General features: G+C 38.0%; 1 protein-coding gene across 2 annotated transcripts; it reads left to right on the top strand.

The window, feature by feature from the left end:
* Positions 1 to 217: 217 nt before the first annotated feature.
* On the top strand, positions 218 to 25,263 carry OSGIN2 (oxidative stress induced growth inhibitor family member 2). Of its 2 annotated transcripts, none has more exons than XM_033203721.1 (6): positions 218 to 472; positions 7,230 to 7,384; positions 11,722 to 11,858; positions 12,203 to 12,394; positions 18,992 to 19,083; positions 22,420 to 25,263. In XM_033203721.1, the coding sequence occupies exons 2-6, from the start codon at positions 7,318 to 7,320 to the stop codon at positions 23,441 to 23,443; spliced, it is 1,512 nt and encodes a 503-aa protein (XP_033059612.1). In that variant the 5' UTR covers positions 218 to 472; positions 7,230 to 7,317; the 3' UTR covers positions 23,444 to 25,263. The 2 variants fall into 2 exon arrangements, with proteins under 2 accessions (XP_033059612.1, XP_033059611.1); XM_033203720.1 differs by lacking the exon at positions 218 to 472 and adding an exon at positions 487 to 1,183.
* Positions 25,264 to 25,570: the final 307 nt, after the last annotated feature.

Raw genomic sequence — 25,570 nt, forward strand, 5'->3', positions numbered from 1 at the left:
ATTACGGCTGTTTTGGAAGCGGAGCTAACCATTTCCGTAGAAAAGTAGATGCAATCAATCTCTCCTGGGTTTTGTCCTCCCCACCTTTAATTTTTGACAAACCGAATAAGGACACTCACTACTTAATACTTTTCTAACTCTCTATTGCATCACAAACGCCTGCAGGGGCTTAAAAAGTAGCAAGCGTTCCCGCCCTTCCCCACAGACCGGTGTGGTCTGGGGCGGGCCTGAGCACCTGGATTTTCACCCAGCGTGCTGGTAATTCCTACACTTGTGTGTGTTTGAGAGTCATAAAGAAGAGAGGATGACCTCTTCCCGGAAGCGGGACTTCCATAAAAGAACCGTGGGGGGCGGGTCCCGGGCACCTGTGGTTTGGTGAGTCCCCCAGGTGACTGTGATGCGGGAGTCAGGGGTGGAGGCACCCGGAAGCTCCCGCGGTCTGCACCCCAGCAGCGCGAGGAAATACCCAAAGGTGGGTTCTCAAGCGTGGGAAGCTCGACCCTTCCTGGGGTCCTCGGCGAGGTGGCCGAGGCCGCGCCTTACGCCGGGACCTCCGCCGGGCCATCTGGGTGGCCCGAGTTCTCAGCAGCTTCCTTCCGTTCGTCCCTCGGCCCTCTCGGCGCGCACCCACCAGGCTCACCAAATCGCACACGGAGGGGCGGCGGGGAGCAGACCGAGGTCCAGGTCCCGATTGCTGCTGCTGGGGCCGCGCTGTTTGCCGGCAGACCTCGGCTCCCTGCCCGCTCAGCCTCGGTTCCGTTAGGCCCGGCCCCTCGCCCAGGCCCCGGCTCCACCAATCGCAGACTTCGCCCGCCGCCGCCGCACCTGCGAGGAGGGGCCCGCGCGCCGCCGCCGCCGCCGTCGCAGCGTCCCCTCCCTGCTCCGCCCCTACCGCGGCGCCCGGAGATCACCCGCCTTCGGCGCCTGGCTCCCCACAGGCGAGGAGCGGAAGCCGCTATCTGGAGGCGGACTCCGGCGCCACAGAGCCGGGGCAGCCGCGGCAACGGTGAGGTGCGGGGCAGGGGCGCCCGGCAGACCCCGCGACCCCGAGCGAGCGGGCGCCCGGAGCGGGCAGCCTCGCCGGGGGAGGCGGAGGCGGCCACGGCGGCCGCGCTCGGGCGCCCCTCGCGCAGCGCTCCATGCCCGTGTGGTGCTGCCGCTGCTCCCTGGCCGGTCATTTCAGGTGACTTCCTCGCCGGGGATGGGAGGGGAGCAGGCGGGGATGCACCGCTCTCGAGCTCTTTGGCCTGGCCGGAGTCGGGACCGGGGTGGAGGGCGAGCGCCTGGACCGCAGCGTTCCTACCGCCTCGGCCGTCCTGCTGGGCGTGGGGGTGGTGTGGGGTGCGGTGTGGCGGGGTCCTTGCCCCGGGGAGCCTTGTGCTGTTGTTCCCTTTTCCCGCGCTGGACCGCACGGGTCACGGGACTGCGGGACCGGCTAGGCCTGGGCTGAGTCGGTTACGGGGAGCTGAGACTTCGCAGTAGTGCAAAGTTTTAGCGAAGGGATCTACGAAGTGCTTGCCTCCCTAAAAAAAATTATTTCTTAAAAAGTCTTCTAAATAATGTAATGAGTGGGAGGAAGGTAGGGAACTACATTTCAATGTCATCTAGTTACAAATAGATTCTGCCTTGGTTAAGATGTTAGCCTTGGTAAGTCGTGTGTGTTGTAGAAATTTAAAGAATGAGGCGATTTTACACTCACCTTATGGGGAAAGTTTTTAGGGATGATAAAAAATAATACGTTTCTAAAATAAAAGTATGTTTTCTAGATCTAGCACATTTGGTCAACACCTCAGTCATTGGTGGAAAGACCAGACATTAGAAACTGATTTTAACCCTGGGGTGAAGAATTGTTAAGCTTAGGGAATACCTTAGTACCTTGCTTTACATGTACTGATGTTCCGGAATAATTCTATGTAAGACTTCTTTCCTGGTAAAATACGAAATTCTGATCAAGCGTTCCTAAATTACGGGTTTTCTAGATAGAATTTAGGTAGCACATGAACTTAGATGGAAAGAAAGGTATATCATTTCTCTAAATTTTAAAAACTAATATTCAGTTACAAATATAAGCAACAAATCACAGTAGTATGTGTGACTGTCATCAGTAGAGATCTTAAATATGTTTATATCACATTGCAGTTGTAAATATAGAAATACTGTGTATACTTATTCAAAATTATAGTAACACATTACTGAATTTATTGAATGCAGTGGAGAAGCACATATACATATATATCACGTTTACTTTTTATGATTGTTTTAATAGAATTGGTTTTCTTGTAAATCCTGTGTATGTATATTTAAGAACAGTATTCAGAGAAGGACGAAGCATCATTCTATAGTAAAAAAGATGTAAGGCACAGAGAAAGTTCGGAACTTCTTTTGTAGTAGTGATAATCCAAGCTTGTCTAACCTCTCAATGAGTTTAGAATGAGTCTCTAAGTTGTGGATATTAAGGAAAAATAGTTTCATATAATAAACTGCTTGATTTTAACTTTTAGGTAAATTTGTTGACTAAGACAGCGGTTTGAGAGTATCAGATTCTCTATGGAAAGTTTTAGGAAATAGGTTCCCCTAGTGAAACTTGTTAAACTAAATAAAGCCCATGAGAAACTAACATGCATTTCAGAAAATATTGTGTGAAAGCTATTTGACACCTTTTGAAATACAGTGTATAATTCATATTCTTTTGACTAACTCTGGGTCGTGAATACCATTTGCTTCCTGCTGTGCACAGAAATTTGGAGTAGGAAGTGAAAACAAAGTATTTGCTATGTTTTGGTCTTGAGGGACAGAAAGGAAAACAAGCTAGCTGCCAGAGATAAACATTATGATTAATAAACCACACTTTTTATTCCAAAAACAGTTCTGTTGTGTCTAAAGTTTTTTTTTTTTTTTTTTAATTGTTTACCAGCTCCTTCAGGAGTATGTTTCTGATTTACCAATGCTATTTCTCGAGCAGTTTCAGGTCAGGAGTTCAGGTCAGCATGGCCAACATGGTAGAAATCCCGTCTCTACTAAAAACACAAAAATTAGCCGGGCATGGTGGTGTGTGCCTGTAATCCCAGCTACTAGGGAGGTTGGGGCAGGAGAATACCTTGAACCCAGGAGACAGGTTGCAGTGAGCTGAGATCGCACCACTGAACCCCAACTGGGCGATAGAGTGAGACTCTGTCTCAAAAAAAAAAAAAAATACAGATTATAAAACAGGTTGTGACATCTGTATTGTCTAACATCTCAATGGATAAGTAGTGAGAGAGCTGTCCTAATTTTCCAACGGAAAAAACATCTTTCGTGTTCTGGAAGATGAAGAGTGTGACTGACTTCATTTGTGGCTTTAGAACCTTCTTTCCATGTGGTAGTATACATTTGATAAATTTTAGGATCATGGTTCCAAAGACTCTAAAAATTCAGTTAGTAAAGCATTTCATTTTGGTTTGAATGATCATTTAAACAAGTGCTGGTGCTATAGTATAGAAAAAGTCTTTTTGTTGTCCAGATACTATGTCTACACCATCCTTTGAAATGTTCTCTGAAACTTTGTGCTGTAATGTTTCAAAAACAAAAAATGGAAGGCCTCTAAAAGCGTCTTAAATATCAAATAGGCTTTTAACTTGCTTCCTAACAATAGAATAACTAATTTTGCACGTAAAGTGCTGTTCTTTAGTAGTTGCTAAATGTAATTGTACATATTTTCCAATTTTAATTTGTGTCTCAAAGAAAAAGTGGATTTTTATTACTCAAAATAAGTTGTTTTAAATAGAATATCAAATTGGAAATCTAGAGATTAACACTGTTCATAGACTTGTGATATACTGTGCATGTACTATAAAACTTGTACAGCAATACTGCGTTTACAACTTAAGCTCTGAATTTTTTAGAAAGAATAATTACTGAAAGTCTTGTTTAATTAATGTTTTATGTAAAACCATTGAATCACACTTTCTGTTTTTTGTTTCCTTGTTTTTCTTTGTGTTAAACCACTATCAAATAATAGGCAGGTTTACGGCAAATAGTTTATCACACAGTTTATACCAGTGGCTCCTGAAAAATCAGAGCAAATTACCTGTACTGTGTAAATTTAGATAAACTAATGTGTAGGAAATTTGAATAAACTAAACTTTGGTTCTTCATTGCTTGAGGGCTGCACACGCAAAAAACTACTAGACCTAATATATAAATTCAGTGGTATTGCAGGATGCAAAATCAACATACAAAAGTGAATTGTATTTCTATACATTAACATTGAACAATCTGAAAATGAAATTAACAAAGGAATTTCATTTATATAATGGCATCAAAAAATGAAATACTTAAGAATAAATTTAATAAAAAATGCAATACTTGTACACTGAAAACTACAAAATGTTGAGAGAAATTCCATGCCTTTGCTATTGTGAATAGTGCTGCAGTGAATGTACACGTGCATGTGTCTGTATAATAGAATGATTTATATTCCTTTGGGTATATATCCAGTAATGGGATTGCTAGGTCGAATGGTATTTCTGTCTTTAGGTCTTCGAGGAATCACCACACTGTCTTCCACAATGGCAGAACTAATACACTTCCCCCCAACATATAAGCATTCCCTTTTCTCTGTAACCTTGTCAGCATTTGTCATTTTTTGACTTTTTAATAGCCATTTTGACTGGTGTTAGATGGTGTCTCATTGTGGTTTTGATTTACGTTTCTCTAATGAGTGATGTTGAACTTTTTTTCATATGATTGTTGGCTGCATGTATGTCTTCTTTTGAGAAGTGTCCATTCATGTCCTTTGCCCACTTTTTTATGGGGTTGTTTTTTCTTGTACATTTAAGTTCCTTATAGATGCTGGATATTAGACCTTTGTTGGATGCGTAGTTTGCAAACATTTTCTCCCATTCTGTTGGTTGTCTGTTTACTCTGTTGGTAGTTTCTTTTGCTATGCAGAAGCTCTTTAGTTTAATTAGATACCATTTGTCAATTTTTTTTTTGCTTTTGTTGCAATTGCCTTTGGCGTCTGAATGGTATTGCCTAGGTTGTCTTCCAGGGTTTATACAGTTTGGGGTTTTATATTTGAGTCTTAAATCCATCTAGGGTTATTTTTTGTATGTGGTATAAGGAAGGTATCTAGTTTAGATCTTCTGCCAATGGCTAACTAGTTATCCCAGCACTATTTATTGAACAGGGAATCCTTTCCTTTCCCCATTGCTTATTTTTGTCATGTTTGTCAAAGATCAGATAGTTGCAGATGTGTGGTCTTATTTCTGGGTTTTCTCTTCCATTGGTCTATGTGTCTGTTTTTGTACCAGTACAATGCTGTTTTGGTTCCTGTAGCCCTGTAGGATAGTCTGAAGTCAAGTAAGGTGATGCTTCCCGCTTTGTTCTTTTCACTTAGGATTGCCTTGGCTATTTAAGTTCTTTTTTGGTTTCATATGAATTTTAAAATAGTTTTTTCTAGTTCTTTGAAGAATGTCATCGGGAGTTTAATGGGAATAGCAATGTTATCTATAAATTGCTTTGGGCAGTTTGTATGAATTTGTATGGCCATTTTAATGATACTGATTCTTCCTACCCATGAATATGGCATGTTTTCCCATTCGTGTTACCTCTGATTTCTTTGAGCAGTGATTTGTGTCATCTCTGATTTCTTTGAGCAGTGGTTTGGGGGTTTCTGATCAAACTGACTTTGATCAGAAGCCTCCAAAGATACAGGAGAACCTAACCTTTGCACCTACTTTGGAGAAGTATCAGGGACACAGCAGAATATAAAATATGTTAAATGCAGTTGCCAAGAGGTGTAAGCAGGCACAGGCAAGACAGCCGATGCATCTGGATCTGATCAGAGGCAGTAGTTGGAATGAATCAGAAATCGATGGATTGAGCATATAAAACTTCCTCCCAAGGGTAGGCTTGCACTGTGAGAAGGGTTTTCCCTTAGTAGCCATGTCTGATTGGTGTCTGTTTTGGTCAAAAGAGGCTATGTAAGAGGAAACCAAATAATTGGGGTACAGGTTACTTTCTTTGCTTCAAGAAAGCTCTCAGTGTGTCCTGAATAAGTCTGCCCTATCCTAGGGTAGATTGGGAACTCTGAAGTTTATAGGGAAGTAGAAATTCCTGTCTCTGCTTGATTCTTTTCTTTGTGTCAACCTCCTCTGGGATCAGTGAGTTCAATCCTGTGAGATAACTGATCCATCCCATGCTTATTTATCATTTCAGAGTAGTAATAAACACACCCACTAGTAGGTACTTAATTTAATACTTCCAGACATTGTGGTTGTTGCTGACTGTATGAAGATAAAATTAATTAAGGGATTCTATTCTAAAGTAATCTGTAGTATAATGCAGAACATTAGCTGTGTTCAGGAGATACTCCATGTATTGCATGAAAATGTGAGAATGCCAAAACTAATTTCTAGAGAGCCAGTTGAGAAAGAAAAATTGGAAAATAACATTAAGATATAATTTTAATATATTTTTGAAATATATTTAATATATTTTTGGTAACATAGCGAGATCCTGTCTCTACCAAAAAATATTTTTAAAATTAGCCAAGTGTGGTGGCACACCTGTAGCCCCAGCTACTCTGGAGGCTGAAGCAAGAGGATCACATGAGCCCATAAGGTGGAGACTGCAGTGAGCCATGCTTGCGCCATTGCACTCCAGCCTGGGTGACAGAGCAAGACCTTGTTTCAAAAAAAAAATAAAATAAGTATATATATAGTATATATGTAATACATTTCTGAGTAAAAATGTATAAACCTAATTTCTTATACCAAAATGCACAATTTATAATGTATAAATACCATAACTTTTTCTTAAAACATGTATGACTATATATTGTCTTTAATGCACTCACCTTTTAAAAAGAAAAATGTAGAGGAGAAACTAGCCCTTTCTAGACTAGTTTCAGAGAATTATGAACTCCCCAACACAATGCTGTCTTTGATCATGAGAGAGCTGCTTATTTCATAGGGACTTGACTACAAGATACTTGTGAGAGAAAAGCAGCTATTAATATTTGGAATTGTTGAGAAAAGCAGCTATTAATATTGGGGATATTTGGCCTTCAAGTTGGTATAGGTTGACATGTAGCGAAGCTATTAATTTGAAAGCATTAGTCGGAAGGATTATTTTTCTTCTTTTATGGAACGATTAAAATATTTTATGTCAAAATCAACTCAGAGTAGAGATTGATTTTTGTAAAGGCTATATTGACTATATCTCTTTTTATTCCCTTTTTTTTAAAGAAACTATAGTGACACTGAAACTGAAGGAGAGATTTTTAATTCCTTAGTGCAATACTTTGGTGATAATTTGGGGCGAAAAGTTAAAGCGATGCCATTAGTTGAAGAAACTTCTTTACTGGAAGATTCATCAGTGACTTTTCCTGTGGTAATAATAGGTAAGTTATTGTATTTTATCTTCTAAAATTACAGTTATGACCCTTAATACTTTTATAAATCTACAATTAGTACAAGTTCTTAAGATTTTATTGAAAAGTGTTCTTAGGTGGTTTGATATGCTAAAAAACTAATAACCAAATCTTTGGAGAGTAATTGGTTTATCTGATTTTAGCATCTATGTTAAAATGCAGTGTCTTTTTACTGAAGAACTGATATTACTACATTATTTTAAAATACCTCCTACATTTGTATTAATTGTATGACAGTGTCGTGGTGATGTGATATTATTATTAGAGCTCTGAAAAGTGTTCTATGTATATTATTGGATAATACCTTACAACTTTGTAGACTTCCGATGTTGGTAGGGCAGATACAGACAGAAACTGACACAGATATTGAGTAACTTGTGCAAGTTAGTAACTGGTGCTCAATTAGCAATGACATTACAGTACTCTAAGGTGATGTTTATAATTACTTTAACCACAACATCACTATTTTATATCCTTTGTATCACCTCAACAGATAGGCATATAAGATATTAAAAATTTAACTATTAATACAACCTAATTCAGATTTAGAAACTTGTATAATTTAGTTTTATTGCATGCATTTAATTACCTGTTATGTATATTTTTCATCTAATATACAAACGCGAGGAATTCAGACAAGGAATATAGTGTGAAGCTAACTAAGACAAAGGAGAGAGTTAAGGAATATAGGTGGCTTGGTGGCATATGACTTCCTATGTTTCTTTGATAGTTTGTTTCAAAGTTAGTAGGAAGGGGAGAAAATTCATGTCTTCTGGCTTGTGGGAGATACTGTAAAGGAAGGAAAAGAGGAGAGCAAGATTGTTCTTCTATACTAGGTTCTATACTAGATTCTCCTCTACAGTATATGATAGAAATGACAGTTTTTGTAATAGTTCTCAACCAAGAGATATCAGGGACCATAATGTTATGTTTCATTTTCCCCCTTATGTCTAACCTTGGTTTTCTGTCCTGAATGAATGGAGGAACCTTGTCTTCTTGTGTGGCTAGGCTGTGGGAAGGTCAGAAAAGAAAAACTTAACCTTCATTTGCACCTGCCCACTCCACTCCCCACAAAACAGCCTATCCCCATTTTGCCTCAGCTAGCTGTGAGTAGCTTAATCTCATGTATATTTATATAGTGTCATTACTGTTGACAATGGCACCACCAGCCTGAGCATAAAGAGCTAATTAATATATGTTTTATGTTGCTGCTGTAACAAATTACCACAAACCTAGTGGCTTTAAACAATGTGAGTGTATTATTCTACTGTTCTGTGGGTCAGGAATTCAACGTGGATCTTCCTGGGCCAAAATCAAGGTGTTGGCAGGACTGTATTGCTTTCTGGAGGCTCTAGGGAAGAATGTTTCCTTTTCCTGGCTCCCTTCTGTAGCTTCAAAATCAGCAACGTTGTTCCTTAACCTTCTTTCATTGTCATGTCCCCCTTTCACAACTGAGAAAAGTTCTCTATTTTTAAGGACTCTTCTGATTAGATTGGGTCTACCTGGGTAATCTAGGTTACTCTCCATCTCAGGATCCTTAGTCATATCTAAAAGTCCTTTTGCTGTGTAGTAACATTTGCAGGTTCTGGGGGATAGGTCTGGGAAATCTCTGGGCACGGTGGATCAAACCTGTAATCCCAGAGCTTTGGGAGGCCGAGGTGGGCTGGATCACCTGAGGACAGGAGTTTGAGACCAGCCTGGCCAACATGGTGAAACCCTGTCTCTACTAAAAATACAAAAATTAGCCGGGTGTGGTGGTGTAATCCCAGCTACTTGGGAGACTGAGGCAGGAGAATTGCCTGAACCCAGGAGGTGGAGGTTGCAATGAGCCAAGATTGTGAGAGCTTGGGCGACAAGTGAAACTGTCTCAAAAAAAAAAAAAAAAAGGGCTGGGCCTAATGCCAGCACTTTGGGAGGCCGAGGTGGGCAGATTAAAAGGTCAGGAGATCGAGACCATCCTGGCTAATAGGGTGAAACCTTGTCTCAACTAAAAATATAAAAAATTAGCCGGGTGTGGTGGTGGGCACCTGTAGTCCCAGCTACTCGGGAGGCTGAGGCAGGAGAATGGTGTGAACCCGGGAGCCGGAGGTTGCGGTGAGCTGAGATTGCGCCACTGTATTCCAGCCTAGGCAACAGAGAGAGACTGCGTCTCAAAAAAAAAAAAAAGATTAGTTCTAAATATTTTTTTATTTTTCTTTCAGTCTTTAAGGCTTCCTATTCTAGTATTATAAGTTGAAATATTCCTCTGCTTTCTCTATTTCTAGTATTCTTATGGTTTTACTTTTCTTACATCTTTGAGTATATTTTATTTGGGGTAACATATTAGGCAAGGAACAGGATTTTTTCTTTGTGGCTAGCAATTCTCTCAGTTGATTAAATTTTTGAAAGGCAGAGATAATAAAGAAGTGGCAATCCAGAATAAAGGAATTGTTGATTCATAAATGGAAGTAGTTCAAGTAATCCAGTTTGGTTTTAGTTAAAGCATATAAACATATAGGAAGGTGATATCAACATTTAGGACTGGAAAGATGGTCGAGACTCGAATGTGTGTAATCACCTGGCAGTTTCTGGCCTGCTGCACAGCCAAAACCAGTTCACTGAGACCATGGCATTGCAGTAAAGAGTTTGACACAAGGCCAGCCCATCTGAGAGAACTGCAGTTATTCAAATTAGTCTCCTTATAAAACTCCTGATTGGTCGGGTGCAATGGCTCATACCTGTAATCCCAGCACTTGGGGAGGCCATGTTGGGTGGATCACGAGGTCAAGAGATCAAGACTGTCCTGGCCAACATGCTGAAACCCTGTCTCTACTAAAAATACAAAAATCAGCTGGGTGTGGTGGCACACGCCTCTAGTCCCAGCTACTTGGGAGGCTGAGGCAGGAGAATCGCTTGAACCCAGGAGGCAGAGGTTGCAGCGAGCTGAGATTGCGCCACTGCACTCCAGCCTGGTGACAGAGCGAGACTCCATCTCAAAACAAAACAGAACAAAACAAAAAAATGAAACAAAACTCCTGATCCCTCCTGATGGCTTGGAGGTTAGAATTTTTCAAGGATAGTTGGGTGAACAGGGGACTAGGAAATAGGGTGCTGCTGATTGGTTGGGGATGCCATGCTGGGGTATCAAAAATGGTTCTCTTATACTGAGTCCAGCTCTCGGTGGGGAGCCACAGGACTGGTTCAGTTGAGTCTTGGGTCTGAGTCTTGAATCTTGGGAACAGTAGAGTCAGACAGTCATCAGATACGCAAAAGTCTGAAAAGACATTTCAAAAGGCCAACCTCAGGATCTACAATAGCGATGTTATCTGTAAGAGCAATTAGGGAAGTCACACATCTTGTGACCTCTGGCTACATGACTTTTCAGCAGTACAAAATTATAGACACTCTGCCTACATCTTAGCAGAATTCAGGCACCTCTCATAATCCTAACTTTGTGGCCTTTCATTAGTTTTAGAAAGGCAGGTTAATTTTGGGAAGGACTGTTACCGTCCTTAAACTATAAATTCCTTCCATGGTTAGCTTTGCCTATACCTAGGAATGAGTGAAGACAGCCAGCCTTTGAAGCTAGAAGCAAGATGGAGTCAGCCATGTTAGATTTCTCTCACTGTCATAATCTTTGCAAAAGTTACTTCAAATGGAGAACACTGGATAGTCAGAAACAAACAACTAAGACCTTTAGAATGGAAGGTTAACATGATGAGGATTGTGTGTTACCAAATCTTAATCTGAATGGAGTATGTGAAATGATTGGAAGTGGGTGAATCTCAGGGCAGAGAAACAGTAGGAGACTTGTCCTTTAGGTGAAAGTACAGGAATGAGAATAGCAAAGACAACTGACAGGATATGGGGGGCACACTAGGTTTAGAACCAGAAACTGATTAACTTAGAAGTTTGCTAGTACCATATTTTGAGATAGGATAGGGTTTGAAGGAGAGGGCACCTCAGTGAAGGGACTTATGAGCTTGCTTTTGAGCACATTATGTTTCAGTTATTAGTGGGCCACTCTTGTCAGGTAGAGTCAAGAAGTAGAATGGAAATGTGGGATATATCCTTGGGAAATAGGTCAATTTAGAGAACTGATTTTGGATGTCAGTAGCATAGAAAGTTGAAGCCTTGAGTAGGTGAGATTCCCAAAAGAAAATAAGAAAGAAGGCAAAGGTAAAAATCTCATGAAATATCTGGTTTTAAGAGATTAGAAAAGGAAGAATTGGTGAGGGAAAAGAGCCATTTTCAAAGTAGGAAAAAAGCCAAGGAACGAGAGTATTAAGATGCATGACCTACCCCTTTCCACCTTTTATTTTTAATAGGAAATGGACCCTCAGGAATATGCCTTTCTTATATGTTATCAGGCTACAGACCATATTTATCATCAGAAGCAATACACCCAAATACAATCTTAAATAGTAAATTAGAAGAAGCAAGACATCTTTCCATTGTTGATCAGGTATTATTTCTTACATGTCAATTTAAAAAAGTTGTTTATGCTGAAACAAGACTAGTTTTTATTTATATAAGCTTTGTTTCTTAGTTGAAACCCTTTATTCTAAATAACACCTTATATAATTTTTATTTTAGATTCGTAAATATATTCTGAGTTACTTCTGTTTATTTTCTTGAATTTATTAGAGCAGAGTTTTCTGAATTATTTCTTAATGGAGATTTAGTAGGTGCCCTGGTCAAGTTTGGGAGTACTGCTTTTTATCATCGGAGCATCATGGTAGACATTAGAATATACTATCTGGGAAATGCTGGCTTTTTTCAAACTCTATCTCCCTTTTGTTCATTCAGGACTTAGAGTACTTGTCTGAGGGCCTTGAGGGCCGATCATCCAATCCAGTTGCAGTGCTTTTCGACACACTTCTTCATCCAGATGCTGACTTTGGGTATGATTATCCATCCGTTTTGCATTGGAAATTAGAGCAACATCATTATATCCCTCACTTAGTTCTTGGTAAAGGTCCACCTGGTGGAGCTTGGCATGTGAGTATATTTTTCAGCATTTTAGTGTATGTGAATTATTTGTCTTGATAATACCAAGTTGATTCTTAAGCATTATGATAATGTTATATATGATGTTTATAACATTTTTATTTGAGAAGAATTTTAATGCTGTTCAGTTAGTTAAATATGGGTTTATTACTAGTAGCAGTAAATCAAGCCAAATTTTATTACCGGTACAGTCTTAGAATAAGCATGTCTCTATACTCTCTTACAAGAATTATTTAGAAGACATTTTAAGAATGTTTTGTTTAATAAAAATTTAAAACTCACTTATTCATTTTAGACTTTACAGAATCTCACGTAGTATTTCAAAGCAGTATCCATTATTTTTTCACATTTTCAGAATCTTAAGTGAAAAACATAAAGGAGGTTGTATTAGTCTGCTTGTCTGTGATAACAAAATGCCATAGAATTGATGGCTTAAAAAACATACTTAGTTCTTAGTTCTCACAGTTCTGGAGGCTGGAAGTCCCAAGATGAAGGTTCCAGCCAGTTCAGTTTCTCATAAAGGCCCTCTTCCTGGCTTTCAGATAGCTGCCTTCTCAGTGTGTCCTCACATAGCAGAGAGAGAGAGAAATTTTCTCTTCTTATGAAGCCAGTAATCCCATTCTCAGGGACCCACCCTCATGACCTCATCTAGCCCTAATTACCTCCCAAAGGCCCCGTCTCCAGAAGCATCACACTGGGGGTCAGGACCTCAACATAAGAATTTTGAGGGTAGATACAATTCAGTTCATAGCAGAGGTTAAACCAGAGAACCAGTGAATTAAAGAGTCACTCAGTACATTTCATTAGTGGGCCAGTAATAATTGTTCATCCTTCCTGTGTTCTTAGTAGTTAACACTGTGTCTAGTGTGTAGTGAGTGTTCATTTGTTATACAAATTGATGTTAAGTAATTTAGTTTGCTATGTTATAAATTACAGACTTCATGGGAACTTTAATATATCACATACCAAATTTTTAGTAGAAACTTCAGTTGGCTATTCGTATATTAGTGCACTTTTGCACATCTGAAAAGTTGTTTATGTTTATAAAATGATTGTTTCAGGGTATCAGGACATTCCTAGATTAAATACATCATGGGTTTCTTTTAAAATCTTTATTCTCTTTTTTTTTTTTTTTTTTTTTTTTTTTTTTTTGAGACGGAGTCTTGCTCTGTCGCCCGGTCTGGAGTGCAGTGGCCGGATCTCAGCTCACTGCAAGCTCCGCCTCCCGGGTTCACGCCATTCTCCTGCCTCAGCCTCCCGAGTAGCTGGGACCACAGGCGCCCGCCACCTCGCCCGGCTAGTTTTTTGTATTTTTAGTAGAGACGGGGTTTCACCGTGTTCGCCAGGAGGGTCTCGATCTCCTGACCTCGTGATCCACCCGTCTCGGCCTCCCAAAGTGCTGGTATTCTCTTTTTAATCATGAGTAGCAACTACCAAATTGTTGCTTTTAGCTTAAGTTTTATGATGTTTACTTTTTAATATCAACTTTAAGCTTAATTTATTTATAGTAAGCTGCATCCATTTAGAATGTATAATTTGATGAGTTGTGACAAATGCCTGTAACTGTGAAGCCACCAATACAAGATAAGAAATAATTCTGTCATGCCCAAAACTTAAGTGTTTATATTTGCTGTTAATTAGTAGCATTCTTTAAAAAAAAAAAAAAAAAAACCATATTGTATTTGGAGGTGGGAAGGGCATTTAGACTGCCTTCTCTGAATTCCTGAGGTTTTATTTTACTTAACATTTTTCTGCTTTGAAGAATGTGCAGGCGATAATTGATGTTTCATTTCTTTCACTTAAGTATAAAAAAGTTAAAGTATGGATAAACCCTGATTACCAAAAACACGTTTTGAGCCAGTGGTAAAAGTTAAAATATACCTAAAAGTTGCTGATTTTTTTCAGGCATGTATTCACTAGAATAGGGCTGTAAGTAAGTAAGATTTCAGCTGTGTACCAGTTGTCAGTCATCACCTCTGTGAAGGTTCCTGATGTTCCCAGACATAATTACTTGATCCTATCTGCATTCCATATCTTAATCTTACTGTGCTCGCCTGTAGTACTATTTATCTGTTTATGCGACCATCTCTCTTGCTATAGTTTATGTACATCCTAATTAACCTGAGTCGTGGCTTAAGATGTAAACTCCTTGAGTCATCACCCCTCTCCCCTACTTATCTTCATATAGTTCTGTTTCTCTTGTGATCTAGTATCTCATCACTCTTCTCTCTTCCAAACTTTCTGTGGCCCCTTGAACCAATTTAGTGGTAAACAACTTGTTTGCTTTGCCGTATCTTTAACCATTCAGTCAGATGCTGCTTGTGCTCCCTTTCTTGAAAGCTAGCTATTTCCTAAAGGTACCATTCCCACTGCAGCCCTCTGAAGTGGAGCCTATTCATTCTCCCATAGCCCCATGTCCTATCAGGTTGGCTAATAAGGTTGGTCTTCTCTTCACACCCCTATGCGCTTGTTAAAAAGCCCTGTTCCATTGAACAGGTCATGCCATTTTCTAGCTTTTCTACCATTCCAGACTGTCTCCAGACTGTGTCCATTTCTGACTTTTTTACCATTCCAGACTGTCTCTAGTTACTGAATCTGTGGCACCTAATTCATGGTCTTCCATTATATCCCAAGTTTTATTATCACCTTGAATAATTTTACCTCTACAAACATGACACAGAACCAAGATCTTAACCTTTTAGTTTCTTGGTCTCCTCATTCTCAACGATGTTGTATTCTTCTTTGGCTACTCACTCCAGTGGCTCCATCGTAGATCTTACCTCTCATAACTACTCAACTTGTAAAAACCTAAAATCTCCAATGTCTTCCTTTCTGATCACAGTTTCCTGTTCTTCAAGCTTATCACCCAGTTATGCACACTCTACATAATCTTTGAATACAGAGCGTGCTCCAGGCTGTGATCTTCATATTACTTATCCAGCCCAGCTTCTATAGTCCATTGAGTTAACTATTCTCTTTAATTCCCTTAACCCATTGTCCTTGTATCACATGGGTTTGTCAGATAGGCAGTTCATCTAACTATCCAGTTTATCTTTTCTTGAGCAGTCAGACCCCCAGAAAAAAAAAAAAAAATACACAACTGTGAAAATATTCTCTACTCTCAGTTGGGGCCAAAACACTACTATAAGCTTTGATATTTCCTTACTAACTTCTTTTCAAACCTTTATCTCTTTTTTCTCTTTCATGCTGAGATAAAAGTGCTCTTGGTTCTTATTTTACAGAGAAAATGTAATCCATTAGGATTGAACTTTCACAATTTCACACTCAAACCTAAAACTTACACATTAATGCTAATTCTTTTTTTTTTATCCCGTTATAACGGAAGAGATATTACTACTATCTAAGGCTCACCTTCCAGCTACATTGTGGATCCCTATCTTCCCAAGAACATTATTTATTTGATTTTCCCCATTTCTTTTATATCTTCAGTTTATCTGCCAGCTTCTATTGGTCAGTATGTAAACATGCTGAAATTATTTCCATCTTTAAAAAAATTTTAGGTGCCAGCCGATCTTCATCCTTTGGTTTCTAACTAACTTCCTGAAAGAGTTGCCTATACATCCTTCTCCCTGCTTTGCCTTCTGCTCCTTAGCTTATTCACTCTACCTTCTACCACTGATTTTCCATTGGAACTATTTTTTCTGAAAGTCAGTAACTTTCTTTTTTGCTTAATTTGATGATGAGTCTCTAAATTTATCTTTTCTGACCTCTGCAGCTTTTGACAGTGTTAATATCTTTCTTAGGTTCTCTGATTCTTCAGTCTCCTTGTTTTTCTTCCTGTTTGGTCACTCCTTTTCTGATACCTTTGTGGATTCTTGTCTTTTTTGTTGTTTTTGAGACAGCGTCTCACTCTGTCACGCAGGGTGGAGTACAGTGGTACAGTCATAGCTCACTGCAGCCTTGGACCCCTGAGCTCAAATGACCCTCCTGCCTTAGCCTCCCAGTGCTGGGATTGCAGGCATGTGCCACCACACCCAGCTGACTCTTATTCTTTAAAAATGTGCTTCCTAGACCTTATGCCAAGCCTGGGTCTTTTCTTCATGCTCTTCATTCTCCCTGGGTTATCTTACCTACTTCAGTGGCTCGCATATTGATATTGATTCCCAAATCAGAATTCCCAAAATCAAAACCAGCCCAGGTTGCTGTTTCTCATATATTCCCTTGATTATTCTGCAGGTGTCCTGAGACTTAATGTGCCTAAAGCTAACTATCTTTATCATCAAGTTCCTTCAATTTCCTTGTCATTAAATGACATTCTTATGTAGTTACTCAAGCCAGGAACCTGAGAGTCTTCCTTGATTTCTCTTTCTTCAACTCTCATTTCAAATTAATCACCAAATCTTTTTCATTTCTGATTTTTGGGTCCATCTATTTTGTTGCTAATATTGGTCACCACTATCTTTCACCAGAATTACTGCAAACCCTTTCTAAATGGTTTTCTTACTCATTTTGTCTTCTCCAATCCATTATCCATACCAAAGCTAGACTCATCCTTCTAAATTACCTGAGATGTTACACCAATGCATAATTTCTTCAGTTGCTCTCCATTCATCTAACATATAGTATGTAGACTTTGTAATGTATCTCACATAGCAACATTGTGTAGGCATTGGGTAATATTGTAAATCTTAGGTTTCTTATCATATTCCTCTTTTTATCTCTGACATTCTGTTCTCTAGCATGCTTTTGTTGGGGAGTCCAAGTTCATTCTCAGACTTGAAGATTCAGTAGGATTCACAGGACTCAGTAAAGATGGTGTACTTGTGGTTAAATTTTACTACAGTGAAAGGATACAGATAACAATCAGCAATGGGAAAAGTCTCACGGGGCAGAGTCCAAGTGTAAGTTTCTAGATAACCAATCGTAGTAAAGTCACAGGTGTGGTGTCTAGGGATGTTTTCTGTGGGGTCAGTCATATAGGCCAGCAGCTCCCATGTGACTTACCTCTGCCTCCCAGAGCAAAAACTGATATTCACATAAATCACATTGTTACGATAAACTCTCAGGGTTACATTGGTATAGCATCACCAAGGCCTTAGGCATGCAAAACCCATGCTCATCAGGTAGAGTATTCAAGGGCTCAGAAGTTATTTCTGAGAAAGTGGCAGCCAAGCTTGGTCCTGAAGACAGGCCTCTCTTGGTAATGTGAAAGGTTGGAACAACGCAGGCCTGCTAAGTTAATCCTATCAGGCACAAGGCTGAATTTCTTTTGTCTTCTTGAAGGACATTCATATTCGCTGTCTTTATTAAGCTGCCGCATGAATTTTTATTTGGCCTTGAATGTTTTCCCTTTCTATTGGTACACTCCTCAGCCCATTTGTGTCCTTGGAGAACCAGATGCTTTCTGTATGCTCCTACAGTACTTCTATTTAGTTTGCATCCTTTAATACTAGTCTCTATGACAGCTTGTCATGGCATATAGGTTACATGGGGAAAAAAGAAAGGTAGGAGAAAAGAGATCAAAGCACTAGGGCCCTCAACCAACTGGAAGAACTTGTGCAGTGGGAATAATGTTAAGAAATTGTTGTCAAAAAGTGAAATAGTGGTTTTTTTAAGGTTTTAGAGTTACAGGTGAAACTCTCAGGTTCCAAATAATCTCCGATAAATAACACATTCTTAACAGCTCCTTTTATGATGATTCCAGGTTCTGAACCTGGTATCAGGGTTAGCTTCCCTCAAAGCAGGGTGGCAGCTTGCTACATTCTCTTTCTTGGGTGATTTGTATACAGTCACAAATGATGCTTCACAGGGCCTAGCACATAGTAAGTACTCTGTGAATGTCAGTCAGTTACAATAATAATAATATGTCCCATTTTTCAAACTGGGTGTTATAGAAGCAGGGCAAGAAGTTAGGAGAAAAGAAGCCACTGCCTAAAAGAGTTGATTGAAAGAGATCATAGAGGTCAAGATATAATAGATACTTGGCCTTTGGACTTTTCTTGCTTTGTATTGAACAAAGCAGAAATAAGTAGGTCAAAGGAGCTTGATGGCAAGCAGTGCCTCAGCAGTGGGTATGTTTCTCGGGCATCCACTGCCTATTTCTGTATCTTTAAGAAGAGATGCTGCTGTATCCACATCAGCCTAGATTTTAGAATTATAGTTGATGAAGGGGGCAAAAGCTTTGTTGCTAATTAAAAAAAAAAGTTAAAATGGAAAGCCATCTAAAATTTTGGAACTTAATGAACATTCTTCCTTTTGTTCAAAAAGTGAATATAGTGAATTTTTGTTTCCCTGACATAATATTGTACATCTGAATTATGTTGATCATAGACCAAAGTTACCAACATTGTGTAGGCATTGGGTAATACTGTAAATCTGTTTTCTAAATGTGTAACTATATGGAAGAAGGTTGTTGGGATAATATCAAATGATGAAGGCATATGAAAGTTTATTGGAGTAATGTTTTTGAGGTAAGTTATCCAACCATTTAGGACTGGGGGAGCGTACCTTATCCAGAGTCATAATTATTGTAAATGAGATGGATTTGGTTAAAAAATAGACAAACAACAAAAAAAAGTTACTTCTTGTTTTTTGACTGTACTTTTTTTTTTTCTTTAACTCTAATAGAATATGGAAGGCTCCATGTTGACAATCAGCTTTGGAAGTTGGATGGAGCTACCTGGACTTAAATTTAAGGACTGGGTATCAAGTAAACGAAGGTAAAGATTAAACTGTATTAAAATTCTTTGGTGTACATTGAAAAAGAGAATGTGGAAAAATTTCAAAATATTTGTGATTTTGTCATGGCTGAAGAATATAAAGGTACATGTCTTTCAAATAAAAATGTGTCCTTGAAACAGTGATTATAATATGCTAGTTTTCATTTAGAGATGTTATAAAACTAAGCACAGAGGTAAGGGATTATTGCAGATTGGTTTCCTGTGACTTTTTGTTAATCATGGATTTATCTACTCTTTTGTTAAATCATCCTCTGTTTAGTTACTTTCTCATCCATCCATATATTATTTTTCATACTTTATTTTTATGAGTTGATATATAACTTTATGCACATTTCTTATATGAACACCTAAACTCTGCATACCTAAAGTGTTCGACTTTTAGGGTAAAGACTATATGTTGTATGATTGATAATTTAAAATTATGGATAAACTAGAATCTGGCTTATGGATGGCTAATTGGGTATGAAGGGACATATTTTTTTAAAAAAAGTATGAGAGTAGAACTGAGGGCCTGGCAGAGTGGCAGCATTTTGGGAGGCTGAGGTGGGAGGATCACCTGAGGTCAGTTCGAGACCAGCCTGACCAACATGGTGAAACCCCGTCTCTACTAAAAACACAAAATTAGCGGGGCATGGTGGTGCATGCCTGTAATCCCAGCTACTCGGGAGGCTAAGGCAGGAGAACTGCTTGAATCCGGGAGGCGAGGTTGCAGTGAGCCGAAATCGCACCACTGCACTCCAGCCTGGGCAATAGAGCAAGACTCTGTCTCAAATTAAAAAAAAAGTAGAACTGAGAAGAAATCTCATCTTGGAAAATTATAAATGTATTTATTTTAAGGGAAAGATCCCAAAATTTAAAAAGAAATATGAAAATCCTATCAGTCATTTTCAAGGATAGTAAATATTAGAGAAGAATTACTAATACAGAGAATCTACTCTAATTTGACTACTCACAAAAACAGTAAGTGAAGCAAGAAGTCACATAACCTTTGTTAGAACAGGATGTAACATTTGAGTACTTCAATTCCTGCTAGATAACACAACCATGTTAATTCATAGAAATTTTCCTTAATTTGAGGAAATTCAGGGAGAGCAAATTTATATCATCATGGGTAATTGAGATTAAACCTTTCAAAAAATTCATTTTAGATTTTTAAGAAGAATTATATATGGGTTTGAAACTTGAAGTAAAATTAGGCAGGTTGTACAGTTCTTGATCTTCGTAAGTTGGCAAGTGAAATTGCTTAACACATTCTTCACTTTGTAAAAGGGTAAGAAAGAGAAAGCTTTATGATTTATGTACCAGAAGCATTTACTTTTCTAAATTATGAATATTGTGTTGAAGTGATATGTGCAGATGCATTTTGTGATAAATTTAGGTTTAGTTGCTGCCTTTGCATAGTGTTGAGAGAAGACTCTTAGGTCTCTAGAGATTGGTGGAGTTTGAGTTCTGACCCTGTGACTTCTAGTATTGTGATCCTGAACAAATAAACTAGTCAATTTTCCATTCTGTAAAATGGAGATGATAATACAGCCATGTATTGCTTAATGATGGTGATACGTTCTGAGAATGGAGTCGTTAAGTGATTTCATTGGGCAAACATCATAAAGTGTACTTACACAAACCTCCACGGTATAGCCTGCTATACACTTAGGCTATAGGATATAGCCTGTTGCTCCTAGGCTACAACCCAGTACAGCATGTTGCTGTACTGAATACTGTAGGCAGTTGTAACACAATTGTGTTTTTGTATCTAAATATAGAAAAAGTACAGCAAAAATATGACATAAAATATTAAAAATGGTATACCTGTATGAGGTGCCATACCAAAAATAGTATACCTGTGTAAGGGCACTTACCATGAATGGAGCTTGGAGGGCCAGAAGTTGCTTTGGGTGAGTCAGTCAGTGGTGAGTGAATGTGAAGGCCTAGCACATTACTGTACACTAAGGTACACTTTATAAACACTGTACACTTAGGGTACACTACATTTATTTTTAAAAAAGTAATTGTACCACAACTTTAAGATGGCTATGATGTCACTAAGCTGTAGGAGTTTTTCAGCTCCTTTATAATCCTTTATGGGACCACTGTTGTGTATGCTGTCCTTTGTTGATTGAATTATGTGACACATGCCTGAAGAAGTAAAAATCGAAAGTTAATTCTAAATCTTAATTATAATTATTAAATTTTAAAAGAAAAATTTTTGTGAACTTCCCATTACAAGTTACAAACAGTCTCTGATTAATCATGGTTTGACTTAAGGTTTTTAGACTTTAAGGTGGTACCAAAGTGATGTGCATTTTATATAAACTATACTTTGGGTACCAATACAGCTGTTTTGTTTTTCACTTTCAGTGTAGAAATCAGTAAGTCACATGAGATATTCAACACTTTATTATAAAATAGGCTTATTGTTAGATGATTTTGCCCAACTGTAGGCTAGTGAAGTGCTCTGAGCACATTTAAGGCAAGCTAGGCTAAGCTTTGATGTTCAGTAAGCTAGTTGTTATTAAATGCATTTTTGACTTAAAATATTTTCAACTTACACGATTGGTCTATCAGGATAAATCCCATTGTAAATTGAGGAGCATTCATATCATGAATTATGTCAAGTAATTTGTTTCTCATCTCTGATTGGGGCAGGGGATTTTGCTTGTTGCTTTGAACTCTGGAAAATGACATATAGACTAATGCAAGTTTTTCATAAAGAACAGTTATGTTTTAGCTCTGCTTATGAGTAGGAAAACACATAGAGTGAAATGTCATCTATTATTTACCTAGATGTAAGATGACTTTGTTTAGAAAAAGACAGATCTGAATTATTTTCAGTTATTAGGAAAATAGCAGTGTATTAAAATTCATTTCAAGATGGTATATTTAATTTTAAGAAGCATAGATATTACAGTTAGACCTGTTCAATGATTGTCATGAAAATAATTCAGTTGATAGTTATAGATTATAATTGTGAGATAAAGTAGTCCAATTTTCAAATATCCACATTTTAATACCTTCATTTAATGAAAGTTTATCAAGCAGTGTCTTTGAACAGACACTATGCATGGCATTGGGGAAACAAATGCATTAAATATAGTCTCTGCTCTCATGGAACTTCTTCTTCTTTTACTAAAAGTAATTCATGAAGATTTTGAACTAAAAATAGGTTTTTTTTGTTTTTTTTTTTAAGTGTTAGGATAATGTATAGCTAAGACAGTCCAGCGGAATTAAAGAACTATAAAAGCTTACTAGGTAGATAATAATCATGTAAACCGAAAGTAGTATCCTTATAGGATATTTGTCCTTTTCCTTTTTTAGGAACCTAAAAGGGGATCGAGTTATGCCAGAGGAAATAGCTCGCTACTATAAACATTATGTAAAAGTCATGGGTCTTCAGAAGAATTTCAGAGAGAATACTTACATAACTTCCGTATCAAGACTCTACAGAGATCAAGATGATAATGATAGTCAAGACAGAGATATTTCAACAAAGATAGAGAAGTCAAACTTTATCAAGAGAAACTGGGAAATCAGGGGTTATCAGCGAATAGCTGATGGTTCTCATGTTCCCTTCTGCCTCTTTGCTGAGAATGTAGCACTGGCAACTGGAACTTTGGATTCTCCTGCCCATCTGGAAATTGAAGGGGAAGATTTTCCTTTTGTGTTTCATTCAATGCCTGAATTTGGAGCTGCTATAAACAAAGGAAAGTTGCGTGGCAAAGTGGATCCAGTGTTAATTGTAGGTTCTGGGCTTACTGCTGCTGATGCAGTACTGTGTGCTTACAATAGTAATATTCCCGTGATTCATGTGTTTCGCAGACGAGTAACTGATCCAAGCTTAATTTTCAAACAGCTTCCCAAAAAGCTGTATCCTGAATATCATAAAGTTTATCATATGATGTGTACTCAGTCATACTCTGTAGACTCAAATCTTTTATCTGATTATACCAGCTTTCCTGAGCACCATGTGCTTTCCTTTAAGTCGGACATGAAATGTGTTCTCCAAAGCATTTCTGGATTGAAGAAAATATTTAAGCTGTCTGCAGCAGTAGTATTGATAGGTTCTCATCCTAATCTGTCTTTTCTGAAGGATCAAGGGTGTTACCTAGGCCATAAGTCAAGCCAGCCAATCACATGTAAGGGTAATCCTGTGGAAATAGATACATTTACCTATGAGTGCATAAAAGAAGCCAACCTTTTTGCATTGGGTCCTTTGGTTGGAGACAATTTTGTTCGATTTTTAAAGGGAGGGGCACTGGGTGTTACACGCTGTTTAGCTACAAGACAGAAGAAAAAGCAGCATTTGTTTGTTGAAAGAGGAGGAGGAGATGGGATAGCTTAAAGCAAGTTTACAAGTAATTAAAATGGACAGTTTGCTGTTAAAGATTTTTAATAGTGGTTTTGCAGTGTGCTGGCTTGAATTTTCTGGACTTGAGTTAACTGAAGGAGAGCCTCAAACTATAGTAACTTCATTTTTAAAAGTTACTAGAATTTGGTATCTTGATTTATATTGTAATGTTTCAAAGGTGTCAGTGTCAGACAAATAGAAACATTGCCAACTTGGTGTATCTTAAGCTTTCACTTAAACATTCTTTTCTTCCAAAACTTATTTTTCGTGATCGTTTTTGGTTATTTATTATACTCGATTCCAAAATAGTACAGCCTTGAATCTATAAAACTGTGCAGTCATTATGCCAGAAATTATCTTAAATATATAATGGGCCACCTTGCTGTTCAAAGGATGGTGCAAGGTCCTGCAGCATCTTCTTCATCTGTAGCTTGTTAGAAATGGGCCCTACAGCTTACTTCCTGCATTTTAACAAGATCCCCAAGGGATATGTATGCTCATAAAAATTTGAGACACACTGTGTGTTACATGAAAATGATATAATTAAGGTATGTATGCTGGGGGTGGGGTGAGGGTAGGAGGCATTTACAACTCAGATTTTATTTATTTTGAAATTATCAATTGTATAAATCTAATTTATTACCAAATAGGGTCTTTTAAAAAATATTTTTATTGTTGAAACCTTGACAGGTACTTCATATTCTAATCATTTCAACAGTCCAATAATGTGTTATATACTTTGACATCCAAGAACTCACCAAGATATTTTTCAGAGATTTATTCTAGATTTAACTATCATAGCATTTAACGAGTCTGATTTGTAGTTCAATAAATTGTGGGTTGAACTACTTATCCCTGTGTGAACACTGAATTCCTTTCTGTCACTGAAACTAAGGTATTTGGGTGTGGTAAGTACTTCTAAAATTGTTACACTGTTTGGGCATTGTCTAAATTACTAAAGGTTAAAATAAAAATAAAGTCAACATTTTTCTTTTGCATTCCAAAGGTGTACTTAGAGATCTATAATAGTATTCATTGGAGATGACATAGCAGCTCATATCATGGTTTATTGGATTTATGTGTTCTAATTATCTTTATATAAGTGTGTTTACTGTCTGTGTTTTCACACAAACCGCTAGAAGTTTTAATGTTAAGACAAAAACATCTGAAGTTCTCCATGGCAAATTGAATTTTTCAGTCATTTTCTCTCTCTCTTTTTTTTTTTTTTTTGGTACAATTACTTCATCTGGAATGTCTTCATTGAATTCTCGTTATTCTATTTTTTTTAGAATTAAAAGTGGATTACGTGTGTTTTTCTGTTCATTTTATTGTAGTATTAAATGCTTAGCTTATTACGACCATAATTCACTATACAAATATTACTGTATAGAATATATTTGCATCATCAACTAATTGCTTCAGATGAATTCTTAGACTTTTGATAATATCACACCTAATTTAACTTGATTTTACAAGCTGTACAATTTTAGTTTTCTATTGTGATAACTTCTTTTTTCAAACCAGTTTCACATCTTAATGAAACAACATTCTCTGACTGCACTTGCTTCAGTACTCTCTTGCTTGCCTGTTTTTGACCGCTGCATGAGTTGGATTAGATGTTTTTCTTACTGTCACTTCTCAATAGAAAATGACAGTGTTATAAAAAAGGGAAGGATAAAACCTTTGACATCCCCTTGTGTCTCAAAAGTCCACATTTATTCAAACAATGGCTTTTTTGTGATGAGGGTATTTGTTAAAAAAAAAAAAAAAAGAGACTTCAAGAAAAATAAAGGTTCAGTGGAGCTGCAAATAAACCTGGTGAATCATTTCATCTTTGGTAATCTCCCATTTCCTGAGTTCTTCCTCAATCCAGGCTGTCCTGTATGGTATATAACATTCAGGCATTTTCTCTGATACACTATACTTTCATATTCTATAAATTTCTGTCCTATAATTCCAACACTTTACATTTTTACTTTAGTATCGACTAGCTATTCATGGAAGGGAAAAATCACTAAATACTTATCTAGTTATAGCATGATGTGAGCATCTCCTCCTTATCCCTCGATGCCTGGCTTGGTGTCCATAATTAGCAGATGTTGAAAGACTGTTTACAAAGCA

Source organism: Trachypithecus francoisi, unplaced genomic scaffold (assembly GCF_009764315.1).
Source record: "Trachypithecus francoisi isolate TF-2019V2 unplaced genomic scaffold, Tfra_2.0 Lachesis_group7, whole genome shotgun sequence".
Lineage (NCBI taxonomy): Eukaryota > Metazoa > Chordata > Mammalia > Primates > Cercopithecidae > Trachypithecus > Trachypithecus francoisi.